This window comes from Chelmon rostratus, chromosome 24 (genome assembly GCF_017976325.1).
Source record: "Chelmon rostratus isolate fCheRos1 chromosome 24, fCheRos1.pri, whole genome shotgun sequence".
Classification (NCBI taxonomy): domain Eukaryota; kingdom Metazoa; phylum Chordata; class Actinopteri; order Chaetodontiformes; family Chaetodontidae; genus Chelmon; species Chelmon rostratus.
Window position 1 is genome coordinate 9,017,210 of NC_055681.1, and position 27,682 is coordinate 9,044,891.

At 40.8% G+C, this 27,682-nt stretch overlaps 1 protein-coding gene across 3 annotated transcripts; it reads left to right on the plus strand.

Moving 5' to 3' along the window:
• The first annotated feature begins 3,763 nt into the window (after positions 1–3,763).
• On the plus strand, positions 3,764–26,782 carry LOC121627196 (radixin-like). 3 transcript variants are annotated; one of them, XM_041965946.1, is made up of 16 exons: positions 3,764–3,954; positions 6,082–6,175; positions 15,564–15,647; positions 16,237–16,332; positions 17,009–17,131; positions 17,796–17,947; positions 18,185–18,268; positions 18,800–18,946; positions 20,955–21,051; positions 21,204–21,367; positions 21,706–21,836; positions 22,276–22,436; positions 22,560–22,652; positions 22,907–23,143; positions 23,555–23,602; positions 24,261–26,782. In XM_041965946.1, exons 2-16 carry the CDS (start codon positions 6,164–6,166, stop codon positions 24,423–24,425), a joined length of 1,794 nt encoding a protein of 597 aa, XP_041821880.1. In that variant the 5' UTR covers positions 3,764–3,954; positions 6,082–6,163; the 3' UTR covers positions 24,426–26,782. The 3 variants fall into 3 exon arrangements, with proteins under 3 accessions (XP_041821880.1, XP_041821882.1, XP_041821883.1); XM_041965948.1 differs by lacking the exon at positions 23,555–23,602 and having other exon boundaries at positions 24,261–26,781; XM_041965949.1 differs by lacking the exons at positions 3,764–3,954; positions 6,082–6,175; positions 16,237–16,332; ... (1 more) ...; positions 17,796–17,947; positions 23,555–23,602 and having other exon boundaries at positions 15,589–15,647; positions 24,261–26,781.
• Positions 26,783–27,682: the final 900 nt, after the last annotated feature.

Consider the following 27,682-nt stretch of genomic DNA (forward strand, 5'->3'; position numbering starts at 1 on the left):
ACTGTCACACACAGGGCAGAAGTGAAGGTACTTTTGCAATTGCGTAACACATAACAACATCCATGCCCCTCTGTACCAAACACACGCACGTCTGTCCTCAGTGGTGTTAACGACGTTACTGATGCTAATTTTATCTTTGCGTTAAACTGAGCTGTGCAGCGGTTTATCCAAGCATTTTGTCATGTGTAGTCAACTGAGATCAACCTGTTCACTTGAGAGACATGCATAATAGATCAATGCCTCCGTTGATCTGTGCCAACATCTTCTGAATGTTGATGTTTCAACCAAATTTTACATGTATATTCACACTGAATGTCAGCATTTGCATGTATTGTCCAACTGATCATAGATCTGGTGTTGGAGGCAAGTTTCAGCCAATCCATTTAGCCATGATATCAAGTCAAAGTCTGATGCGCATGGTGTCAGTATTCTAAGCTGTTTTCTTGCATTTGAGGAGTACGTCCATGCATTTCTGACCCAGTCTTCGAAAACTTTCACACGCAGATAGCGCACACACACACCTGATGACTTCTGGTAGGACAATCACAGCAAATTCATCCAATTCTCCCAACCAATTACAGGTCCCCTCACAGTGGTCCCTTTCATTGCTTTGACAATAGAGCAGCAAGCCCTTAGTCATATGAACCGAGATCTTGTGATGTGGTGGTATATGCCAGGCTAAATAAAGACCGAGAATTGTCCCACATGCGATACAATGTGACACCTCTCACAGCCAAGTTTACAGATGTGGCCTTCTGGGCTTCTACAGCACATGGAAATAAAAGCGTCAACAAATTGCAAGTGCTGTCTTTTCCAAGGAAAGCCCCACAATCTCACTTTCAGTTTCATCTTCAAGTTTCTGCCATTACAAATACTGGCTCTTATTTTTCTAAAAAAGGGGAGACCAGGCCTGTGGGAGGGCCCCTGTTCACACTGTAGCACAGAAACAGTGATAGTGGGAAAACCTGGATGTTCTGGGTTTCATTTAAGGTCAATTAAAGTTTCAAAATGTAATTTATGACCTTATCTCAGCCCATTTAATGAATGTTACGAACATCAGAGACACACCACTGCTCAAACAGAGTTAGTTATAATGTTCTCTTCTTCATCATCCCTTCATTCAAACCTTGTTCCAAAATCCCAGTCTGATTTACCAGGTCAGATCATACATGCAAACCAGGGGCAAATAAATAGAGGCATTTCTTCACAGCAGCATGCACTCACATCGAGCATGCAGCTTCACAAACACATACATTTCAATTAAATCTGCACCTTTTCCCTCCACAATGCAATTCTCCAGGGGGTCACTATTTCTTAAAAAGAGTGAATTATTTGTATGCCCTGCCTACATTTATGAACACGCACGATGTAGAGTAGCTTTACTTTGTCGATGTGTAAACGTTTAATTTGCTCGATTAATAACGGGGTTTGGCGTGCTAGCGTCTTCATCAGCAACCTTCCCTAATAGCTCTGAAAAAAATGAGTATGCCGACCGACAGAACTGCGCTGCCTCCGTGCGTCGTATTAGGAGAGTGCACGTTTTGCTTGAATGTGCGCATATTTAATTGTGAATATTGTGTGTCTCAGATTACAAGGTCGCAAAAAACGTTGCGTCCTTACCTGCATGTCATCCCCAAGCCAAACAGCTCCTCCTATCTAATTAATCGCACCCAGTTCGATCTCCTCATCCTCCTCCTCCCTTCCTCCTCTCTTGCCTTCTGTTTCTCGCTCTTGAACTTCTGAGAGCTCGAGAGAGGAGTGTCGCTGCTCAAGCTGCACAAACACTGGCACACAGAGGAGGTCTCAGGCTATCTGAGGGCCAGGGGCCATAAAAACACAAAGGGCACCTGCCAGCGTGCAGGAAGACGAGATGCACTGATGGTGAAACAGTTCCAAACCTTGATTGAGAAAGAAATTGTTTTATAATGTGACTTGGTTTTAAAATATAATATAAATATAACTACTACACCTCCATAGTAAAAGCTGGAAGGACACCAACGACGGCATCTTATCATTTTTTTCTACCATAAGGGCATCTAAGAGGGAACAGTGCTGCCTTTTTTTTTCAAATATGGGGCCACAGGTTAGGTTTTTAGTGTAGATGTGACTTATAAACAAATATTTTGAAATATTTTAGGAGCCTGGGGAGGTGGTGAAATAATTCAAATTCAGCTCTAAAAGGCAAAATTTAGAGAATAATGATAAAATAAAATAGAAATATGTTCGATTTTTTCCGTCTTATCCCTTTATCCATCTCCCACAGATTGTTTTGAAGGTTGGAACTACACGTAGGTTATCTTTAAGGTGCCATTTCTCAGATGTCTCAGAAATGGCTTGTCCCAGCCACGTGCATCACTTTTAAGTGTCCCTTGGAAACAGCTTCTATTATCGTCCGTGCCACTTGCAGCATATTTCTTTGTTGGCTTATGTTTTCTCACTACAGCTTTTTTCTGAATGCACATATTGTCAAATTTGCTTGTGTTTTGGATGTTTTTTTAAGTTGCAGTCCAAGTACAAACATATTAGCATCAAATATACTTAAAGTACCGAAATTAAAACAACTCATTATGCAGAATGGCCCATTTCAGAATAATGTATGTTAGATGGAAATACTTGAGTAAATGTACTTGAATAGTATTCTCTGGTAGATGTGTCAGATATTTAAGTTTTGCACTTGATATTCATTGATTATTGTTATTTCTTGTGTCACAATTGTATTAAAAAGTAAAGTTGTAGTGGCTCTGGTTGATGATATCTGATGGTGGAGGGTAAACAGCATAATGATACAAAATATTTGCAAAATTTGACCTTGTCACTGATGTGTTGTACATCAAACCCCATTAAAAGATACTGATTACAATGCAGGTATATTTGGTAGACAAATAACAGACACCTGAAATCAAACAGCAGCTGCTCAAAATTAAATACAAGGTGACAAGCTGCAATTTTGTCATGTGTCCACTAGATGTCAGGATTTCTCTTCCCTAGAAATTACAATAACTATGAATGAGTTGCTGTGACATCTGTGGAGTAAAAAGACATCTGGAGAATCGATGACACACAAGTATTTTACTCTCATAAGTTTGAATGCTTCTGTTGAGGGCTGCAGAGGTCAGGAGTGTGTACCCCTTTGAAGGTCAGGTGACCACAGGACAAAAAGCTAACAAACAATTAACATGAAACACCATACAACATTTTATATATAACACAGACTTCTTTCTGCAGCAAAGCATAGGCGAGAGAAATAGGTCTACATTAAATAGACGTCATACAACAATGTTTGCATGTTGAGCATGATATAATTGGGGAGGTAAATGTCACATATTTTAATGCTTTTGGTCAGATATTTGTACATGTTGGATGTGATACATGCTTGGCTCAATCTGACACAGATTTAAATTGCTAGATCTGAAACTGCAAACTGGGTGCATATACCAAGTGCAAGCTAAGGGACAGCTGCAGTCTGCCAGGGGGGTCCAGAGTGGGGCCGTTGTAGCCGATTAAAAAAATGCTCTGTCTGATATTAATCACCCGCCATACAGGTCATGGCACGGTGCATGCCCCATACATGCCTTGCATTCAGTCATCGCCTACTGACAGCCATATTGAACATCTCCTCAATCAGCTGCGTCAGGTTTGCGACAGAAACTGAAGACAAGACCGGAAATAAGACTTTAAGACATTTTCCAACACACGCTTCTACGAGGCTTTTATTTTTAAAGTCGCGACCGGAAGCCGTAGTATTTTATTCCGGCTGGCTCGACGCTAGCACCCCAAATCGCCTTATGCTTGTTAAGACTTCAACGGTTTTTGTATGTCTCCGGTAATTTGTTTCTGTAAAAGCGCAAAGAGATAGGGAACGAAAATCGGACGGGCTTTCTCATCGTGGATATTCTGTTACATGTGAAGATACCGGGCTTTCCTGACAATTTAAAGCTGTACTTCGTCCCCCCGGTGAGTTGCCTCTCCCTAAAAGATGAGCTTCTCTTCAAGTTTGATGCAATAGCGGATATCCTCGTGTTCGACCAATTCATATCTTACACACGATAGAAACGCTGACTTGTACGAAGGTGTGCACCTTAAACTGCCTGTAAGCGCACTGTTGCTTGGCTTATGTAGACTTAAGTCACAATTTTGGGATGTTTCTGTTTTTGGTGGCAAATGTGGTGAATTAGTGGTGGCAACATTTTCAGGTTTTAAAACTTCACATGCAAGAGCGAGGCAAAGCTTGGCTAGGCTGTTCCCGTTATGTAGTTAGCTAGACTACACCCACTAGCTTGAAAATGTCAGCCTTTCAGCGGGCCACCTATTGACTTCATGAAAAGTATTTTTGGAAGAAAGAATCATAAAACGGCTAACGCTTAGTGTGCTACCGAGTGAAACTCAGAAAAAAGGGCGTTTTTACACGACAAACGTATTTATCTTTTTCGCCGTGTCACACCGCTTTAACTGAGCTAACGGTTTGGTAAGGATGTAGCAGTTGTCCACCATTTGATTCAATTGTGCTTAAATTAACGTAGCTGTGTAGCGGAAGCCAACTCTCGGCGGGCAAACAGGCAAGCTAATTGCGTACACGCTACAAGTGGGCATGTCTTCATGTGGCGTGTGCTACAAACGCCACAGCTCAGATGCTCAATGGGCTCCCTTGCGCACTTTTCTTGAACGGAACCATCATTTTTGTCTCGCTGTTATGCTGTAAGGCCACTACCATTGACAGCTGATCATTATACCCCGTGTGATGTTAATCATTCTTTCTTCAGTTACCAATGTGGCGTAGGGTCCTTTGCTAGCCTTATTCTAGGTTCTGGCCGTAAAAACTGTTCTAGCTTAGAGAGGAGTCCATGAGCATTAATTGCGAAATACGCTAGATGGAATTAACATAATTATCTGCCAACTTGCCACTGCAGGATTGTACAAGGCAATAACTGCGATTCACTTTAATGCCCCAAAAACTGAGGAATGCCTCATGTTATATCAGAAGAGGTTTTCCCAAATTGAAGGGTCTAACGGGACAGCTGGCTTGCTCTGTCATCTGCTAATAGTAGACTTGGCAAGCTTTGAGATTGTCTTACTGTATGAGTCATAGCACAGTGTCATCAGGCCAGAGCATTCAGATTGACTGATACGACAAGTTCACACAATAAAGACTCTTGGTTTTCCTGGATCATTTCAATAACGTGGCAGTTCAACTGAGGCCATTTCCAAACCTTAAGGCTGTGACACATTTTACAGAAAACATGGCAGGGACTGAACCAATGGCAGCCACGGTAGTAAAAATCCTAAGTCAAATCTGATTGAATGAGCCTTGAGTTGTTAGATGATAGGTGTTGCTGGAAATCAACACAGTGTAAGTAATACGCCAAATTAGAGCATGCAATGGTAAGACATAAAGTGCAATAGATTAAAAAAAAGAATTGTAGTCCAAATTTCCAGTATTTGTGTCAGGCAGATTGTTTATTTCCATAAAGTATAACTGATAATCATTTTACAATGTCCATGAGTCACCACTTCATGAGTTACTTTCTTTCAGTTCTCTCTTCCAGACTAATTATGTTGTAAGTAGTTTCCCCATACAGCCTTACAATAGTTACCATATGTATGCTATGTAAAGCAAAGTGGTAGCGCATGTTGAGACTGAATACAACCACTTCTCTCTGCATCTGGCTGTTTGGGGTTTGTGTGCCTTGTAGCCATTAACAGATTTAGGAATGGGATTCATTTCATTTCATTTTTTCCCTGTTCATTCTGTCAGTTCTTTGGAGTACCTTAGTTTCACTCAGTTCAATGTGCATTTTATTTCCCTCTCCTGAAACTATATTCTGTCATTTTCTGTTGTATACATTATATTGTCCACACCACTGAATCCAGGGCTTGACTGATAGATGCTCGTTATAAAAAACTGCCAACTACTAAATTTAAAGTTTAATCATTAAAATGAAATATATTATTTCTTGTTAAATAATTAAGTTATAGAAGAATGCAAAAACACAAATAATAATAATATAGTATGTAGGCAGCTGCTCATATTCTTTCACCCATGTATACTGTGCCTGATGGAAAAATTGTCTCTTTCACTTTCAGGTCCTGTGATACAGGTGTTGTTGCCGTCCTGTGACGGATTCATCCTCTCAGCTGTCTGGTGCACGGAGGAGAGGAAGCTAAGATGCCGAAACCGGTAAGAAGTTGAAAGGAGCTGTGTGAGCGTTGGCAAATAAGTGTCAGCAGCTTTTATCATTTTCTGTTCCACAGAAATGCAACTCAAAGGGAAAGACACCAGGAAAAAAATCACTTGAGCCAGGCACTTTCCTTGCTAATTGATTCAGATTGTTTGATGAAAAAAATGAAGTTGCAGTGTTCCAACTTGTTAAGCAGTAGCCCATGTGGCTCTGGGTATATGATATAAATCAGGAACATGAAAGTCGCTTGTTTTTTCCTGCCTGGTCTGTTTGTGTAAACTGACATTTTAGAACCGCTCTCTAGTTGTCATAACAGTCAGCTTGCACTGCCACCGAATGCTACATTTGTGCATTTTGGGAAGTGGCAGCTTCATCCCCATGGCTGCTCCTACTCCTCATACTGCTCTTCCAAGTAAACAACAGCCAGAGTGTGAAATGAACTGCCTGGCCCACAGGCCTTGCAACTGCAACACTGCTGCCATTGTTGCTTAAAGGGTGGAGAGAATGCCAGAGTCCTGGGATGTGAACAACAGCAAATCAAAACCAATTTGATGCAGCCCCTTCATGGCGGTCCCACTGTTGTCATGCTGCTTTTTCATCAAAGACAGACTTTGGTAGATGGCACGCATGAGTCTGGGGATATTGCATGTTACACAATTACGTTTCACTTTATAGTAAGAGATTTTCAGAATATGAAGCACTCTCAGCTACTTATACTTATGCTTATACTTATTTAGGACATGCCTGCTCTAAGCAATCAAACTATGACACAGAAGTACTGAGCATTTGGGATTACATTATGTTTAATTAGAGTTTCTTTGGAAAGATTTCAAGGTGAAGTTGCTAAAGATTACGTCAAACTTTCCTAAGAACTGGTAACAGCACACTCCAGGCTTCGCCACGAGTGAAGCACATCTCCCGTCTAGCTCTTGAGGTGGTGGGTGTTTGGTCTGTGTCTGTGCTGGGGAGGTTTGGGAAGCTACAAAAGAGGAACAGCCAGCCACTGATGTCATCCTCCACTTCCCCCTCTTGTCCCCTGAGTCACCGGGGCACCATCCCAAAAACTGCTCCTAGGACAGAGCTGGCCGCTCTGCTGAAAACGATATCTATGTCACAGACAATAAGTGACAGAGAAAGTGCAGCTTGTCGCAGGGAGGCACTGGCATATAAACACAGGAAACATCAGACCTGACCGTGTCTGGGATTGGTGCCAGGCGCTCATCTGTAACCAAGACATAAAAAAACAAATTGAGTAACACAAGAGTTTGTTGCGCTTGCAGGGAAGGGACTGACTTTGTTTTTCAGCAGTGATTTTTCCAATTACAATCAAGTTTGTTTCTTTTTTTAAACTATGGTTCTTGTTCACAACAGTGCTTTTGTAGTCGACTCTGAGCACATCCTGTTATGTTTCGTTTGGAGATAAAGTTGTTGTGATTTTTATCCCAATGTGGTTGAGCAAGTGGTTGTGAGATCAAGGTTGTGGTGACATGTCAAAAAACACTCACAGAGGAAAAGAATTCACTTTGTTGAGATGAATTTTGTTGTTTACATAAAATGTGTTTAACATGCAGCGAAGCATTTTGAATTCGAAATAGGAGTATGTTACATTTTATAGATGTATATTTTATAATTTGACTAATTCGGAAAATGTTGAGAATATCTCAATGTATAGCAACATTTTTGTAAATTTTATAGGAACACAATAACCTACTTCAAACCTGGGGTTTGGTATTTCACTCCCAGCTATGATATTTGAAACAGAATAAACAAATAATATTAAGCACTGCAACTACAGTAACTACGATTTTTGTTATTGTTTAATGGACTCAATAAAATATTAGAAAATTGAAAAAACAATGTTTGTCACAGTTTCCCAGAGTCAAATGTGATGACTTCAAATAGTGTATATTCAGTTTAAAATAATACAAAGCAGAGAAGACTCACATTTGAGAGGCTGTTACTAGTCAATGTGTGACATTTCTTGATAAATGATTTAAATTGTGAATCAATCATGAAAATTGTTAGTGAATTGTCAGCTGCGCTGCTGTTACGTCAAAGACTCCCTCTCTTGTTTCTCCTTCTCCACTTCTTATTCAGCAAGTGATTCAGTGATTAAGCAAAACTGCATGTAGTATCTCCAAAACGCAGTTGCATAATACATTTAAAATAATTAGACCGACACTCAGGATGCAGCCTAGCAGCATAAGATCTTTCTATAAATACAAAGGGCAATTCAACAGCTGAGCTCTGCAGTAACTTGCTTAAAACAGATTTACCTAGTGTGTTGGAAGGTGTTTTGTTGCTGTTAAACATTGATGAGTGTGACCTTGCTAGCTTTAGAAATTTTTCTACACTCCTGTTGCAGTCTTTGGGATTTTATATCCCAAGGTACAGGAAAGTCTCTGAGTTTTTCTCCTTATACACATCTAGTGGATAATTGGTTAATATATCAATGGATTTTGTAATGATGACCCTTTGATCATGAACTAGATATTAGCATCCCTATCTGATAGCATTAACATCAATGTGGATAAAGCACAGTCCTTTCAGGGAGTCTATGAACATGTACTCCTGCTCGGTGCTCTATGGGCTTGGGTCAGGGCTATTATGAGGTGACAGCACCCTACAGGAAGAGGGCCCTCACTGTCTTCCTAGCTTGTGGCTGTTTTCCTGTTTGCTGGAGAGGGGGCCTGCTGTGTATATCGGGGCCCAGTCTATGTCAACATCCTGTCTCTGGAAGTACAGAAGGGAGGTGAAGAGAGAGGATTATCATCACGACTGAGGAATTGTCAGGAAGGGAAGGAGTCAGATGGTTGAACATAAAATTTTGGAATAATAGGAAACCAAGAGAGAGAGAAGGGGACATAGGAATTTGCTTTAGTGCTCAGGAGATACTCCGTAGGAATTTTAAGTGGGAGAAAAGCAGTCAGGGTTATGGGAAGGGAGCACTGTTTGCCAGTTATGCTGGACCCTTCACATCATTTACAATACAAAAGTGTGGCCCATAATCAAAGTTTCCTCTTTATTATCCTGCTAATATATCTTGTAAAATCACTGGAAGCTTTTCAAATGCTGCCTGTACAACTTTCAACATGTTTTTTTTTGTCCTCTTGTGAAAGGGATGCTTCCCACGCAGCATTCAGCTTCCCTTTGTGTCTGTAGGTAGCAGTGATTCCTCCTCCGCTCTCACTCCTCCTTCCCTCCCTCCGAAGCCTGCCTCATCCTGCAGGGGGGTTAATCAGAGGGACAGACAGCTGCTCAGAGCCCAGCAGGCCAGATTAGCAGCTCTACTGATTGAAGTGTGTGTGCGTGTGTGCACGTGTGTGTGTATGTGTGTGTCTCTCTTAAGGCCTCTCTCAGCAAAGCTCTTCTTAACAGCTTACAGTTACCGAACAGCTGCACATTTAACAAGGGGCCCGTCTGAGTGAGAACTCGTCTTCACAATTGAAATGGAGAGGGGGATTTAGAAACATCCCAAAACCACAAAACAAAAACAACAAATTTGAATGAGATGTACAGTGAGATACTCATTGGGCTTTCATGTTCGTTTGCCTCATTTATTTGCTCAGTGCAATCTTGAACCATACTCACTGCAACTTGGGGACTGTTAAGTGACACTGAACATGAAGGATGGAGAGCAAATTATAGTGTTCGTAAAAGATAGGAGGAGACGCATAGTTTAAAATGGTCCCTCCCTTAAACCGTCTAGAAAATTGCTAGAAGAAGGGGGAAAACAAAAAAGACCACAAACCAATAAAAGCCCATACTTGTCAAAAGCCTTGTCATGACTTCTGCATTGCCTGCCATTCGGCCTCAGTGTCATGAGATTGGAGGTGGACCTGGTGTTACCCACAGTGTCCATCGGATGCAGCTGTGTCGTATTTTGGCTCTGCTGTTGCTATCGTAGACGATCTGCTTTCATTCCAGCCAGTGTACCAATGTTCACTGGGCGTGTGAGTGAGGCATCTCACTCTTGGCTCATGAAAAGCTCTTCTCTGCGCATCTTTACTTGTCGGCTCTATTTTTGCCAGAGGAGCTTGTGTCTCTAAAGCGTGAAATTGTAATTAACTTGTGAACAAAAGTAGTTGACAGTTAAATGAAAATAAACATTTAATTCTGGATTTCATTTGTTACTGACATTGTTAACATATCAGTGCTGTATGATTATGTTTTTGGCACAAAGCACTGGTGCAGTAGAGGTTGAAAGGCCACAAAATATAATATAATACATCTGTTACCATCTGTAAAACCCACCACAAGTAGTGTAGTTCATCACTTAAATGGGCATGTGGCTGGCTAAGGACATTGATGTTGCATACAAAGCTCCATCCTAACCTATATACTATTATTTCAAATGAGCAGTACAAATCTCAGTAAATTTCTATCATTGTACATACAGTGTCATTCATATTAATTTTCATAATGACCATACAGTATAAATCTGTTAAGTGTTTTTGTTCTCTTATTAGTGATTTACAAAAACATGGGAAGCAGTTTAACAAACAACAACAAAACTGGAATCCAAAAGATTGCAATAGATTTATGTGAATGGCCACAACTAGGGTCTGTGGGCAGACATCACTGAATAAACAGCTCATTGTTGAAGAGTCATCTCCTCGGATGGTTTCTGGAGCTTCCCCCTCCAGCCACAGACTAAGGGCTTGCTACTCCTGTTCAAAAGTTAAGTGCTTGCCCTGAAACTATGATTTTTCTTTTTATACATTTATATGAGATGAGAGATAAACCTGTGTTGTTCATCTCACTTGTAAAAACATGCAGCCCAAAGTCCTTTATTTTTATAGTTGTACAAAACTGATAAGATTCAGAATGTGTAAATGTTACACTGCAACTGTGCACAATTATATAATATATTCATATTTTTTGTTCATGACGTGGGACTTAAAATGGAAATAAGAAAAATGTAAATATTTTGCTGAAATATAATTAAAAACAAAATTGTTAAGCCTGCCAGAAACTTACTTAGTCTTTAATCCTAAGTGTTTCTTGTAATTATGTCTTTGTTTAGTTAATCAAGTCTGTGTTTATTCCAAAGTTATGAAAAAAAATTATATCATGGCAGCCAGTTTATATGCAGTAAGAAACAAAGTATATATTACACATACTACATAGGGTAAGTTCATCTTAAATATTATAGTATGGAACAATTGCTGTTACTATCTGCTATCTTCTCTGTACCAATAGGGTGGCTGTTCCTTAGGAATTGTTGAAATTGGTGTTGAATGTATGGACGAATCCGGGTACATGGTTTTCAATTGCACGAGAGACAACAACTACCAGAACAGCGATGCGCCACCGACTCACCTCACACACAAACAAGCAGCTCTGTCTTAGCACACACATTGCGTACCTGTATTGCACAAGTGCTAAGGCGATAATTTCATTGACTGGGTTTTTTTTTTTTTTTTTTTTTTTTTTTGACGTTCTGTTTCTAAAATGCTTCCAGTAGGCATTTGAACTGTGACCGAGATGCCGGACCAATGCCACAAGTGAAATGTGACTCAGTCACATCAAGTAGACGTTTGCTGTCATACTTTACTTCTTGCTTTTAAGTACATCATGATTACATCATGCTTTGCAGAGTCCCTCATATGACATGTCAGCATTAAACAAACACAGCTGAATTTGCAGGGAGTATGCATGCGTTTACCTACAAAGGTTGGGCAAAACTGCTAACTTGTTAAATGTGTTTGTTTGGAGTTTATTACTGGTCTAACTCTGTCTACAACCAGTGTTACTGTCTTTTTAAAGAGACTGCCGCAATTTGGTCCTTTTTAAGAACTGTCATGTTGCCCAGTCAGTGTGTCTAGTATCACCAGACAGACAGTGTCACATAAGGACAGGCTTTCAAAAGTCGCTCCTTCGAGACTTCTCAGTTGTCAGAGTGTGTGATTAGCTGTGTCAGTGCCTCGGCATGTTGTTGTTGTCCCTCTTCTCCTCCCCCTCTCTCTGCAGGAGAGAGAGGATTAACTGACCGTCTGGTCCACACAGGATTCCACCTCTCTTTGCTCTGTGGGTTCTATGATTTGGCAGAGACACTCCTACAAAGGCGGGCCCCAAACAAATGCAAGTGAAGGGACATTCAAGGCTGGTCACTTGGAAACCCCAACTCAGCACTACATTCTTCATAACTACTCCCGTCTCAGAAAGTCAATGAGGCAGCTACTCTGGAAACCAACACAGAGCCTTAATTCATCTTTCAGTGAACCATGAAGGGGTTATTTGCCTGTAAATCAAGGGATATGTTATAGACCCTTTTTCAGAATGTGTTCATTGCTAAAGCTCAATCATATCATATATTGTGTGTGTAGGACATGCATGGTGTAAGACCACTTACCACCTCTGCTGAATAGTTTTCTGAGTAATAGTTCCTCTTGGTTGAAAGTTGTATTTATTTTGCAGTGTTCCTAAAGGCCAGCTTCACTTGTATGAATAGGGAGCAGTGTCCTTGTTGCCTTATAGTAGCATCTGATAGAACTTGGCAAAATACAGTCGCTGTCTTGTTGTCTCTTGTTGAATAGTTTTTCACATTTGTTTGTGGTGGTTGATGGTTTGAAGTTTAATTGACATGATGGCACGATATATTAGCAAAACTAACCAGAGGCAAGAGCTGGTTTTCCTTGGTCCGTGTAGCTCATGTTCCAATCGTGTAACCATATCCTTAGCATGATCATTGAAATGTTGTTGACAGGGCTGTGTTGTATTAAGCAGCTAATGTTATTGGATTTGGCTGTTATTGGTGTAGAGTGTCATTAGGGATGTAGACATACACTCATGAAGCATCTCAGAATCACTTGTAGGAATCAAGCAAAAAACTAAACTAGGACTCGAAATTCTCCAACCTCCAAATCAACCTTGATTTAATTATAGAGCCTGCTACACACACGTTTGTATTTGGGAGTGAGTTACATCGCCAAGAACTACAACGGTGAATTTCCTGTCGTGTTCTGGTATGTTGTCAACACGTTAAAATTTGTTGAGGAACGCACAAAATAAACAGTCATGTCATTGATATGAAAAGCTTGTTTCACACAGATAAAGAAAATTTTGTACAGGCCCATATCAGCAGAAGTTACCCACTCCACTCCTGCACGACACACTGAAATCTGATTTCACCGTACTTTCCTGACAAGCGATCCTTTTGTACATCCATTTCATTTTCCTCCCCTGCAGATAACTGGCATATATTGCAACGTGGGTTGATTTTTCCAGACAGGGATCGAGGATTAAGCCTTGGTCTTGATGTGGACTAAAAATAAAGTGCCTCTCACTGTGTGGAATCTTCATTGGCAGCAAGCATGCCAGAGAGATTTATTCTTAAAGAGCACAAAATGTTTGCTGTAAGGCTATCTAAACTGTTTACTTTGTCGAAACCACATGCTTAAATAATACAATCTGCTTTAATTATACATTTGGAAGTCTTGAAAGTAGTGAAGCTGTGAAAAGAAAAAAACATCACAAGGCTGCACAGATGAAACAACCAGCAAGAAAATCAACTGGTCCTCAACCATTGCTGTTAAGATTATTTACCGATGTGTTGGATGGGTTCAGTGACTTTCTGCACCGGCACTGTGTGTGGGTTGTTAATAAAGAAAAAGTAATAGTAAGTAGTACTTTAAAGTAAAAGTCCCTTTAAAGTAATGTTATATAAATGGACTGTTGCACATTACAGTAATAGTGTTGGCCATACAGTGGTGTTCATACGGGATTTCTATAGTGTGGAGAAAGTGCTGCAACTTTTCATGGGTAATTAATGAGAGAAAGACAGAGGCAGATACATTGTGGTCTGAGCTCCATGTGGCACGGGGGAGTCCAGCTATGTGCTGTATAGACACAAGTTTCATGGATTATTCATTGCAGGGATATTGAGAGAAAGGGTGAGGGATGAAGGCAGGAGAGACAGTGAAGAGATCTTGAGAAGATAGTGAGAGAAATGCAAGGTCAGCGTTCTTGAGGTTTTTTGTATAATTGCTCAGAGGAAAAGGAAGGTTCTTTTCCTCAGTGTCTTCTTTCTGTGCCTTGTCTTTTTTCCCCTCCTTTTTTGTATCGTTGCCTCATGTACAGTAACTTAATCTCAAAGGCAGTACACCCTGGCTCTCTCTTTCTTCCTGTTGCACTTTATCTCCCCTGCTTTTTTTCTCTTTCTTCTTGCACTCTTGCTAAACATTTTGGTTTTTCACTCTTTAGCATTTTGCTTCTCAACTTCTTTCATACCATGCGCTTCCCTCTGTCTATCTTCTCATGTTTCTAACCACGACTGAGGCAACATACAGCTCAGTGTGTGCGTAGGTGTGAGAGGAAGGATGTCAGATGCCTCTGAGGTCAGCCCCGCTCTGTTCTGTGCCATTAACTGCTGCTAGGCCTACTGCCAATGCCACTTAACAGAGCACAGCCAATCGTTGAGTTTTATCCTCTGCACCACCCCAACAGAGGCCCTTGAGTAGTAGGTTGCCTTGAAAGGTGCCTCAGCCTGGCAGTGTAGGACAGAAAGAAGGAAAGAGGCACAAGTATACGCATTTACTAAACTTTGGTTAGGATCGAGGGACATTGACACATTGTATGCATACGTTGCAAGCATTCTTCCATTCTCCTCTGTGGGATTTCTGTAATTTCCTGGGAAAATCGACTGAGAAAGTTAGACAGCAACACTTATGCTTTGTCGTTGTGTTGGTACATACACGCCGCGGGCCATCTCTAACAGTACATCTATGTTTAGCTTTATATTCCATTACAGTTGACAGCGTGAATATCAGCGTGAAGCACAGACAGTGCTCATTGCTACCTCAGATCTGTAAATATAAAGTATCGCCTGATATAAATTTTTTAGAAAATATTTTTTCTATACCTTTTTAAAAGATGTTTTTGTTTTGTGATTTTCACATTGATTTGATGGTAGAGATACAAACAGGAAATGTGGGGAGAGAGAGAGAATGGTGTGGCTTGCAACAAAGGTCCCTGCCTTGAAATGAACACCAGACTTTGCGATTATGTGGTGTGCATTTAACCACTAGGTTACTGCATACTTTTTTAAAAGAAAGAGGCAGTAATTTGTGACACATTGATAATTGACAGTCGTTTGGTTTTCAGAGCTCGACCTCAGCCTGTGGTTTAGACACTGTTTTGTGTGGCTCTCAATATTCAAAACCGTTTACAAGTGCTTAAATGTCCATATATTTCTGTTAACCTGTTTTTATGCTTTTAAGAATATTTCTTTTTTACTGAAGCTACAAAAAAACTTCAAGCTTACGTCACAAAAACTGGCCTGATTTAAAACCATGACTTTATGTAATGTCTCAGTAGTGTTGTCTCTGCCTGTGTAATATGGCAAACAAAATAAATATGCTGTTGTGTTCATTTTCATTCATTCAGATCAACGTCCGTGTGACTACCATGGATGCAGAGCTGGAGTTTGCCATCCAACCTAATACCACAGGAAAACAGCTTTTTGACCAGGTGAGCGTGAGTGACATAACCATTACTGCTTCCCAAAAGCTAAATCTTCTTAAGCTGCCTTTTGGTGTTAGAAGTTGGCTTTGGACATTTCAACATAGGTGGAGAACTTTTCAGAAAATATCAACAGTTTTCACACAAAAAGCATTTTCAAATTCAGCCTGCTTAGTACAGATGTACTCTAAATTGATTTCCTCTTAAGAGTATTCATCAGAAGCATGTTGTGTTTGTTTATCTTTATCTGTCTTTCATCTTTAGTTTTGACAGCACATAAGAAGGATGAGAAAATCATTGGTCCTGTGGTCCAGTCAGCCACACAGCAATTAACGTACTCTCACATTCTCCGGACCAGTAGTGGCTGTTTGTGTAACCCCTGTGGACCATCGGCACGAAACGATTGAAACTGCACACTTGACTAGTCTAATGTGAAAAACAAGTGCATGTTAGGAACAAAGTGTGACACCAGACATGACAGTGCACAACACAAGCAGTGTAAAAAGGCTAACTGGAGCTCAGTTAGAAGATGTTGTTTTCTGCTGTACCTGGAGAATACATATATGGCAAACCATTTTATTTTGTTTTTTTTCCTCAGGTGGTGAAGACGGTGGGACTGCGGGAGGTCTGGTTCTTTGGTCTACAGTACGTGGACAGTAAAGGCTACATCACCTGGCTCAAGCTCAATAAGAAGGTCAGTCTTCCTTTGCTTAAATCTGTTCCTACATCATAACCACCACAATGCACATAGTTTTTTAATTTCCACACTAGCCCTTTTATTGTCCTTGTTGTCTTTCTGCCTCGTTTTTTTCATTCTTTGTCAGGATCTTTCTCTTTTGCTCCAGTCAGTGTCTGCTGTGGTCTGGACCCTCACATGTGCTCTTTTAACAGGCTTCCTCTCTCACTCAGGCCAATACACCCTCTAGCCTTAACACCCCTGCTATTAAAGCTTGTCTGTGTGTTTCTAAGTATGCGTGATAGAAATTTCCCCTCACACTCCACGAGTGTGTTTGAGAGAGAGACACAGGAGCTATAGAGATGAAAAATTCCCCTTACCTTGTGTAGTGACACCAGTCTGTGTATGTGTGTGTGCATTGAGGTCCCCTAGCCAATTTATACATGCCGTCTATCCCTGACATGATCAGAAACATTTCCCTCATGGGGTCACGTCTGGATGGGGGCAAGGACTGATCCTCAGAGAAATCTGGACTACCAATTTCCCACCTCAAGACCTAGTAACATTTCAGGGTGTGTTCGGAATGAAAGCGGTAACATTGCAGGGACAAGCACATAAAGGGTTACATCAAGGGTTACGTGTTTATTATGTGTTGATTAGATGTGTGGTTAATGATGTTGTATGTATTGTCCAGGTGACACAGCAGGATGTGAAGAAAGAGAACCCTCTGCAGTTTAAATTCAGAGCCAAGTTCTTCCCTGAGGATGTCTCAGAGGAGCTAATCCAGGAGATCACCCAGAGACTCTTCTTCCTGCAGGTAACAAGTCACTCCACAGTCAAGTCTCCATTCAAATGTAGTGCAAATGTTGACCGAACTTCCAGAAGATGAGCAAAAGAAAATGCACATTTATGTGCGTCTCCATTCGCTACTGAAATGTGAAAGCTAGGAAATGGACACATGGAGATGAACAATTGGGAGTGCTAATTGGAAATATTGCAAATTTCATACATTATTTTGAGGAATGTTGAAGGCTCCTCATTGGTCCACGAATATGTGATGTTTTAGTCTCTTCGGTGAAGCTTGAGTGATTAAGTCACGTGCTTCAAGAATGTCATGATTTATTTGCTGATGCCATGCTCAGACTCCCAGAGTTTTACACTAACTTATCTCTGATGCACCCCTCCTGACAGTCGGAGGAGAAATCTGATCCGCAACATTGGTCAGTACGTATGTTCAGCCCAGATTTTCTGGTAATTAGAGGCGTTTGCAGATCAAGTCTTAAACCTCCTGAACTGATTGTAGACTGATCACGGCCACCCCATTAATTTGAAGCACGTTTAATATTTAGAAGTTAAAATCTGGATCATTATGTTAGTACATTCCATTTGATAGAAGAGCATCTGTGAAGTTTCTCCTTTATTGCATGATGCAACCGAATTTCAGAAGTTGTTAACTCCAGTAAGTCCTCCCTTTCTGCCAGGTGAAGGAGGCCATTCTGAACGATGAGAACTACTGTCCCCCAGAGACAGCTGTGCTACTGGCATCATACGCTGTCCAGGCCAAGTATGGAGACTACAACAAAGATGTGCACAAGCCTGGGTACCTTACCCATGACAGACTGCTGCCTCAGAGGTACACGCACAAAATATGTCACAGCCTATATGGCTCTGCTGTGAGCCTAAAGGAATGAAGGTGAAGAGGGATGTGTGGGAGGTGTCCACTGGGTTTTCACCCACAAACTAGATCTGTAGAAACTTGGAATGTGGCTCGTACCCTGTTGGAATTTTCAATAATTTCCTCTCAAGGAAACAATTCTGTTCAGTTTACCATCCCTTCAGGTGAAGTCATTGTGGTTGTGTTTGTATGCAGAGTCCTGGAGCAGCACAAGCTGACCAAAGAGCAGTGGGAGGACAGGATCCAGACTTGGCACGAAGAACACAGAGGAATGATCAGGTATGTGTCAACACTCCATGTCAGATTCTTGACTTGAAACAGCCCGAGAGAGACAAAGAACAATTGTATTTGAGTGTGCGCCTTTGGGCTGGTTGTATCATGTTAGGATGTGGAAATATGTGTCATTGTCTGTGCAGCTGCTTATTGTAGAGAGCTGAACAAGGCCTACAGTTGATCTGAGGGTGTTACCTTTGATTCTATGATTCAGTGGTCATTTGCTCTATAAAATGAAAAATATGATATACACAAATTGGATTTTGTATTACTGATGTTAAAGAGACAGGTCACCCAAAAATAAAAATTTTCCACTTACCTGTAGACTTATTGATCCATCTAGATTGTTTTGAGAGAAGGCAGACATCGCTACTGCCAGTATCTCCAGGACTCAGTAACTCACACTAAAACCATCTTGATGGATAAATAGAACTACAAGGAACAGGGAAAAAATGTACATTTTGATTTTGGGGTCAACTGTCCCTTTAATCTATAATATAAAACCCTCTAACGCCTCCTGCTTCTCCACTTCTCTAGAGAGGACTCTATGATGGAATATCTTAAAATCGCCCAGGACTTGGAGATGTACGGAGTCAACTACTTTGAGATCAAAAACAAGAAGGGCACCCAGCTGTGGCTGGGCGTAGATGCCCTTGGCCTCAACATTTACGAGCACGAAGACAAGTAAGGGACGCACACAGACATACACATGAGCAGATTTGTTGAGTTTATTTTCAAAATAAGTGATGTGAGGAAAAACTCAAATTCATCCTAATCCTGTAAAATATTGCATTGTCAGCCTGACAGTAAAGTCTGTTCAGAGTTACCATTAAGGCTTCGACACGATGAGACCTCAGCTTTCAGGTTCAAATACCAGTTTATTTCCCATAATGGATGCATTGTGTTTTACTTTTAATTCCATCTTATACAAACGTGCTTGCTCATAGCTGTGGTTTGCTGTTGATTACTAAACAGCAACAGACGTGAGGACAAGTGTGTAGGTTGAGGATTGTGACACAGCATGTCACAACTGATGTGAGTCAATGCATGTTGTCATAATGATGTCTGTTATAACTGCTGTGTCACACTACCTCACCACAAAATCAGAGGCTTATGTCTTATTTATTAGCAAATAACCTGAGAAATATGTCATCATTTTGTACATTTTCAGAATTTGCACCAAAAGTTGCCAAAAGTGGCCAAAAGTTTCTTTTTACATATCGTCCATTCATTGTTACTCGAGATCGCAGAGTTAAAATTATAAACTGTGTTTAGGTTGGAAAATGTACATAAGTGTTTTTATTCGGTGCTTTTTAATTGGTCATCAACTTTGTGGTTACATGCACATTGTCAAAAATTTACTTGAAGCATAAATAAACATTTCAGGTCGTGGTTTTGCCTGTGAGACATGCACCTGCACAGAGCCGGTGCAGACAGAGCTGCACAGATTAAAATGAGAGAGAGCCTTCGCTTGCCTTCTTGACGTAGGCTTGGTGTCAAAGAAAACATCTTGTATTTATGTATATTATGGGTTTTACCCAGATGTCCGTGGAGAGGCTAAGGATGTTACACAGCTCATCTGCAAGCTATGCAAAACTCTGTCTGTGCTCTATGCAACCTTATGACTGCATCATATTCCATTTACTTTATTATCACAATCCAAGTAATATCCATAATGTGAACTATTATGGAGTGCAGAGCAAAGTTTTGGTTAGCAGACAATGTGAAGCGTCAGATCCATAGAAAAGAGACAGCAAACTGGTCTGCAATTAAGGATTTAAAACTGATTCGGCACTCCTGCAGATTTATAGGGATCAGCTGGCAGACATGCAGCATTCAGAAGAAACATCTCTTAATGCACAGTAGTCGATCACAGATTGTAGAGATTATTCTTATAACATCTTAGTTGTGAGAGCAGGTTAGTTAAAATGTTCCTAATATCGTAGGCAGAATATTTGGAAACGATTAATTAGAATCTGTATTGTAAGTGTGTTCACAAACCAGACTGCACTAGATCCATTTGCCAATAAATATCACACTGTTTATTTGGTCTCCATAAAGCTGATCTTGAAATTACTATGTGTGAAGCATGATCCAGTGCTTTCTTGTGGACAAACAATGCAATATTACCACTGTTTCATAACTACCTCAAATGAATCTGTAGCATTTCTGCCTAGCATTTTCTTGTTTTTGAAATTAACTTGCTGCGTAAATCAGCCAGGAGAAGTGGAGAAAGACTGTCTGTCAGTTGTAGGAGAGTCTTTCCTGTCCTGTGCTCACAGATTTGTTTCCCTCTGTGGAAGAAAGGATAGATCTAATCATAGCTCTAGTAGCATTTCCTGTCACTGCTTTTCCCACCCCGTCCGTTATCTTAGGTCATCACCACCTCGTTATCTCTTTATTCCTTTTCCTTTCCTTCTGCTTGTTCTTTCTTGATTAGAAAAAAAAACACCATCCAAGTTACTGAAAAAAATTAACATTGGAAAGTAAACTGTAAATATAGTATAGTAAAGTAAGTATTCAGCCTCCTGATTTCCTGAAAGGTGGTTTATTTATACTAGGCACCATCTGCTGCCTAAATGTAATAAAAGTTTCAACAATCAACTGTGTAATAGTTCTATTGTCATAAGAGTTTAAATGTTTCAAGTGTTCACTTGAACACATTAACACTTTTGGAAATTTCTTTTGTCAGGTTGACGCCAAAGATTGGCTTCCCCTGGAGTGAGATTCGAAACATCTCTTTCAATGATAAGAAGTTTGTCATCAAACCTATTGACAAGAAAGCACCTGTGAGTGTCAGATTCATCAGAAGTTAAAAAAAAAAAAATAGCTAACAGATAATTGACTTTCTGCTTCATGCGTACAGTTAACATATCCTGTTTCATATTGAAGGCAGTGCTGTATAATTTCTGCTTTTCTCTTTTTTAAAAAAAACATGTAGGATTTTGTGTTTTATGCCCCTCGACTGCGCATCAACAAGCGCATCCTGGCATTGTGTATGGGTAACCATGAGTTGTACATGAGGAGGAGAAAGCCCGACACCATCGAGGTGCAGCAGATGAAAGCTCAGGCACGGGAGGAGAAGCACCACAAACAGATGGAGAGGTACGCAGAAGGACACTCACAATCATATTATCATTCTGATATGAAGATCAATTTAAATTTGTTATTTCAAATAACAACAGATCAGAACTTGAGTATTGAGGTCAAAGCATCTCCACCGGAGGGCAGTGTTGCATCTCTTGCGTACATTATCTGAGTGCATGGGTATTTCATTCAGTTAAAGGTGCTGCAGCATCAACTAAGTTGTATTCAGGTCAGAATATAAGTGATTTGCTGTGTTTTTCTGTTTGTGTCATATAGTAAAACATGGGTTTCTCAGTGTTTCAGTATTAAAAATACTTGATGCCAAATACTCAACATGTAATTGCAAAACCTCTCAGGGCTCAGCTGGAGAATGAGAAGAAAAAGCGCGAGTATGCAGAGAAAGAGAAGGAGAGGATAGAGCGCGAGAAGGACCAGCTCATGGAGAGGCTGAGACAGATTGAAGAGCAAACAATGAGAGCTCAGAAAGGTACCCATTTTTCCTTTTATCCATCCATCTGTTCACTTACCTTTGCTGCTGCGTCCCTCTCCCCTCCTTGCGTCAAATTCTCTAGGACTGTGAGTCTAGGCCAATCATGTCTATTCATCATGCTCAAAAACCAGAATTAAGTAATTTCTTTTTCATTCCATTGGTTCTTACTGTTAGTTGGTTTTTACTTTATTTATTCAGAAAAACCTGTTGTTCCTACATCCAATGCCATCTTTAGGGATAATTAATGCATTGATACTTGAACAACAGAGGTCAAACCTAATTAACAAATCACACTCTGTCTTTGTAAATGCACCCTCAGTTCAGATGTATGTATCAACAGTACCTGATCTGACCAGTCACTACCAGCAGAGATCACACTGAGGTTTGAATTAGTAGAGATAATGTGTATCATGATTGTGTGTCTGCCCTTCTGCAGAGCTCGAGGAACAGACTCGCCTGGCCATGGAGCTGGAACAGGAGAGAAAGAGGTCAAGGGAAGAGGCTGAGAGGCTGGAGAAAGAGAGGCAGGCGGCTGAGGAGGCCAAGGCAGAGCTGGCCAGACAGGCAGCAGACCAGCAGAAGAACCAGGAACAACTGGTGTGTGTTTGTTTCAACAAAATTTCAATATTTATGTGTTTTTGCACATGCACAATTGTGTGTGTGTGTGTGTGTTTTAAAATGTATAGTATGTGTAACAGTGGGGTCTCTGTTTTATCCCAGGCTTCTGAACTGGCTGAATTCACAGCTAAGATCGCTCTTCTGGAGGAAGCCAAGAGGAAGAAAGATGCTGAGGCCACAGAATGGCAGCACAAGGTACAGGACTATTCTCCCCAAGTCCTACATGGTCTGATTTTGGCTTTATTGGATCAAAAATTAACTGAACATGCAAACACACTTGGTCTTTTTCAAAGCCCAACTTACTGAACTTCAGTCACTTCAGCAGATTTGTTAACATTCAGTGTACAAAAGATGTCACAGCACTCCACATTCAGCCATCTTTTAACACTGATGGTCTACCAGAGCATCCATCCATCTTACACTTTCGCTGTCTGTGCCCTCACCTGCAGGCCCTGTCAGCCCAGGAGGACCTAGAAAAGGCCATGGAGGAGCTGAAGACTGCAGTGGTGGTGGTGCCAGCGCCTCCAGGTGGCAATGCTGAGAGCGAGCACGACGAGCAGGATGAGAACCACGCGGAGGCCAGCGCTGAGCTCTCCAATGAGGGCGTCAGCCAGCTCGACCTCCGCAGCGAAGAGGCGCGTGTCACTGAAGCTCAGAAGAATGAGAGGGTCAAACAACAGCTGCAGGTGAGAGCGAGGGCCGGAAACCTTCACGGTGGGGTTTGAACATGGCAGCCTGTGGGTCAAATTTAGTGTGTATTTTTCGTTGAAGGGCTATATACAACTTTTAACTTTTGATAAGTTCATTGATAAAGAGATAATTACCCTTGGAACTACTTATCTCAAAGTCAAATGAACTTTCACACTTACTATAAAGTTAATTTAAATTCCAAAGAAAATGAAACATGAAAATACCATCTAATAAATGTTACCCCCATGTGGAGAGCGCACAGATGAATAAAACCTTTAAAACAAAACCAGCTCTTTTAATTAAACAATCAATACCTCTTTAAAGTTATCTCATCAGTTTTATATAACCAAAAGAGATTTGCATCTCACAAACACGAATAACAATGAGATTATATCATTTTCTAACAGCAGCTTTGTTGCAAAGGAGAAACACCAGCCAAGCAATGGCAGATAAGGGTAAGATAAGGCATACTTCTCTGTCCATTGGTCTTTAAACTCCTGCTTTTAACAGGAGTAGATGTGCTGGCTTAGACTGTAGCCTGGCTTTAAAGCAGACCTGATTTTAATTAATTGACCAAATAGATGATGTCAAAATTCTTCACATATTTCAGATCTTTAAATCAACTACAGGGGCTGTAGATGTAAGCTGGGCTACTGTATACGCCAGGACTTGTACTGAAGCTATGGCAAGAAGAGGTCAAACATCAACAAACTATCCATAAATAGTTTTATGAATCTTAATTTCCAAACAAAAGTCAAACTAAAAGAATTGACATACAAGCCTGTGTCTGTGCCACTGCACCTGTAAGCCTGCGCTGGGCTCCTCAGTGAACAGTGCTGAAAAATGGCTGTGCTGTAACTGCGATCCCCTGCTTCATGGTACAACGTAAGTTCAACTGTTGTGCCTCATTGAATGGATTTATTTGTTCAGACTTGTTGACACAGGTAAGTAAGTGTTGCTGTAGATAAGTTGCTTTGCGTCAGTCTGATGTTTACCTTTAAAAAATGTTTGATGTTCTCCTCTGCATCCTCTTTTCCTTGCTGCACTGTTCTCTTGTATTTTTCCTTCCTCTTCTCTCATCTCCGTCTCATCCTTCCTTCTTCTCTTTTGCAGACATTAAGTTCAGAGTTGGCCCAGGCCAGAGACGAAACCAAGAAGACGCAGAACGACGTGCTGCACGCCGAGAACGTGAAAGCAGGCCGAGACAAATACAAAACGCTGCGCCAGATCCGACAGGGCAACACAAAGCAGCGCATCGATGAGTTTGAGTCCATGTGAGGACAACGCCTCTGCCCCCTCGCCCCTCTTTCCCCCTCAGGGGTGTCTGCTCCCAAACTTTCCCCTCAGCGGCTGCTCGATTTTCATGGACAAGAGATGCTGCCGACCCACCAAGTCCCCCACCATGTCCTCTCTGAAAGTTACAGATATCTCCCTCGTAAGGAGCTGCCTGCACACCACTCTGAACAAGCAACTGTCATTGTAGTGCAGAGATAATCTGTAATCCTTAAGAGAAACTGTTAAACCAAAATAGAAGCAATTGGTTTTTTTTTTTTTTTTTTTTTTTTTTTTTGGGGCCATAGAAAGCTACTTTTGTTGTTGTTTTTTGTTTTTTGCTTTGCTTGGCAATTTGTATGCAAAGGTTTAGTATGACTCCATGTCTTCAGTTTAAGATTAACTGTTCTCTTGTTGTTTTTAAGCCCCCCCCCACACACACACACACTTTTGTTTGACTCGTTTTATTGATGATGCCCTTCTTTTTAGTTGTCTGTCAAACACATTGATGGTAGGTTTTGTCCCGAGAGTTGGTGGATTAAGCGTCAGATGTTAAATTATGTCAAAACATATCACAAGCTGGTTATGCTAATTCTCGTAGCATCTGTGAGTCATTTCACTCTATTCAGTCAATTCAAACCGTTGTTACATTTATATAAAAACAGCAGTATTTTCTGTGAATGAAATGGAAGCCAATTGGCCCTCATAGGTAAAAGAGCCACCCAACTTGTCACAGGGCAGGTTTTGATAATAGAATGTAGCAAAGGTAACAAAGGGAAAGTGTTTTTTACATGCAGAGGTGATAGGATAGTATGTGATGAGCTAATGCCACTGAGCTATCGCCCTCAAGTTTAAAAGTGTTATTAAGATAAGCTAATTGGTAGTTGTGTGTGCATCTGTGTGTGTTTTCCAGATGCATCCCTGTGTTTCATTCCCAGTCACCATAGATGGTTTTCTCTGCCTACCAGCTCACAAAGGAACCCAGGAACCCAGGGTATTAAAAGGACAGACAGAGGAGTAGTATGTCCAGGCTGTTTGTCTGTCTGTCCAACTGTGTTTGTGTGTGTAAGGAGACAAATGTGTACATGTGTGGATGGCCTGGCACCTCTCTGGCTGGGGAGCTTATGAAAACATCAGTCCTGGAGCCGGGACGAATCTCTACCTCAGTAATGTTAGCAGTGGTGATTGACAGTCAAACACTCAGGGTGCTCCCCCCTCCTTCCTTCCCTCCCTCCCTCCCTCCCCAGAACTAAAAGTAATGGTTTTACTTGGTTGTTGTTACATCCTTGGGTGGTGCTCCTGGGCAGGCTACATTTTGTCAGAGCATGTTGCTTTTTGGCTGTACATTGGTTTAGACAACATTAAGGGTTTAAGTAAGACATACCTCTTAAGTGAGGTTGAAAAGGGTTATTTCTTACATTACAATTCTCGTTTTTTTGTCTGAAAAATAAATATATCCCAAACAATGAGGCCAGATAAATAATGCCAGAATGGAGGTGTACTATAGACAGAGAATTTTCAGTTGTTAGATGTCATGGTCTTGGAGTAGTTAAGAGTGTACTAGCAGCTGCTTGCTCTTGTGATCAAATCTCTCCAGAATATAATGGAGAGTGGGCCAATTTCTTCCCCTAAAAGCATATTATACTTTCTCATCGAACAACAACTGGACTCCATCTTTTGTGGGGTCGATTTTTTGAAATGAGTGAACATTAGGTTTTCCCTTCTTTTTTTTTTTTATTAACAATATAATGGAAAATGTTATGGTATTATTTGTTACACTCTACTTGACAGCTGGTGTAGGTTGTTTTTTCTTTTTTAATTGTCATTTTAAAGTTCAAGCACTTGTATGAAACAAGACACTGAAGCCTGCCTTTTGTGTTTAACTTCACAGTGTCCATTGTTAGTGTTCTGTTTGCCATAACAGGAGAAAATCATCTTGTGCTTCCAGCTAATATTTTTGTTTTGTGTTCAGAGACCCTAAACCAGCAGCATGCATCGCTCTACTAGACAGCTTCTTTGGAGGAGAAAACTCTTGTTGACAAGCCCCCCCCAACACACACACACACACACACACACACACACACACACTTTGAAGCTGCAAGGCTTCTTCAAAGCAGAATGTTGCCTGTCCCGTCCATGAAGCCAGTGTGTGATGATCTGCCACCAGCTGTCACATTTTGCTGTTCTGTTTCCCCTTTTTTATGTTCATGTTAGTATTCTTTACGATAGAAGGCATCAGTCCTAATTGGTTCACAAATAAAACTCTTAAAAGTTTTAAATTTTGATCAACTTGAACTATTTATGTTCTTTTAATATCAAATTTAATGGTCTTTTAGTTGTGTGACTTGATTGCGGGGGGGCACTGTAGGGGGCAGTGTTGAGTAGTGATGAGTGTTGAGTAGTGATGGTCAGCGCACCGTAGAGTAAGAGCAGAGTAAAGTTTGCAATTGAAGCAAATAGTTCGTGCTCGTCCCGGAGAAATCTGCTTCATAAAGACCGACCGACCGACAGATGAGAAAGGACAGTTTTGAGGTCAGTCAGAGCCTTAGTCCGTTGCTAAGTAGGTTTGCGTCTGTACAGTGGCTACATTGACAGTTCGGGGTAAGATAAGTTATTTCAGTCGTAGCACTTAATAATCTTCTTAAGTAGTTATGACTTCATGAGCTTCTTCCAACATAGATATTAGACAGAAATCATAACCTTGCGTTTCTCCTGTCCGCCTTTACCAACTAATGTCTGGATGTCTATCGATATCATCAACCAATATGCTCAACCTCTATCAGCTATAGCACCAGATCTTAGACACACACACATGCACACTACTATACCACTTAAAACCGAAAGTATAGTACTTGGCCCTAAACACTTTAGAAACTCTCCATAAAAAAATAATTTCGCTTGAGCAAAACAAAAATCTACACTATACCGTTAATATTAACGTGCAATAATAACTCCTCGCTTGGTTTTAATTATGCAGGCAGACCGCTGCGCACGAGCTCAACCTCTGCACTCTGGTTGATTTTGTTGTTGAGCGCGCAATCAGAGAACTGGACAAGGTCAATTCTGATTGGCTGTTGCATCTCAAATTACAGCAACTTTACTACAACATCAAAACAAAAACAACTGACTCCACTCGTTTGACTACAACTGGATTCAAATACATACAATACACTCAGTATGTTTTACTTCTGATGTATATGTACATAAACTCCTCGTTACTTTTGTGTCTTTTGACTGTCGCTGCATTTAATGTGGAAGCATAC

What these genes read in the sequence shown, in the direction of transcription:
- LOC121627196 (XM_041965946.1), top strand. An exon ending in GGCTCAAGCTCAATAAGAAG is followed by an intron (nt 16,333 to 17,008) that starts GTCAGTCTTCCT and finishes TGTATTGTCCAG; the next exon opens with GTGACACAGCAGGATGTGAA. An exon ending in GACAGACTGCTGCCTCAGAG is followed by an intron (nt 17,948 to 18,184) that starts GTACACGCACAA and finishes GTTTGTATGCAG; the next exon opens with AGTCCTGGAGCAGCACAAGC.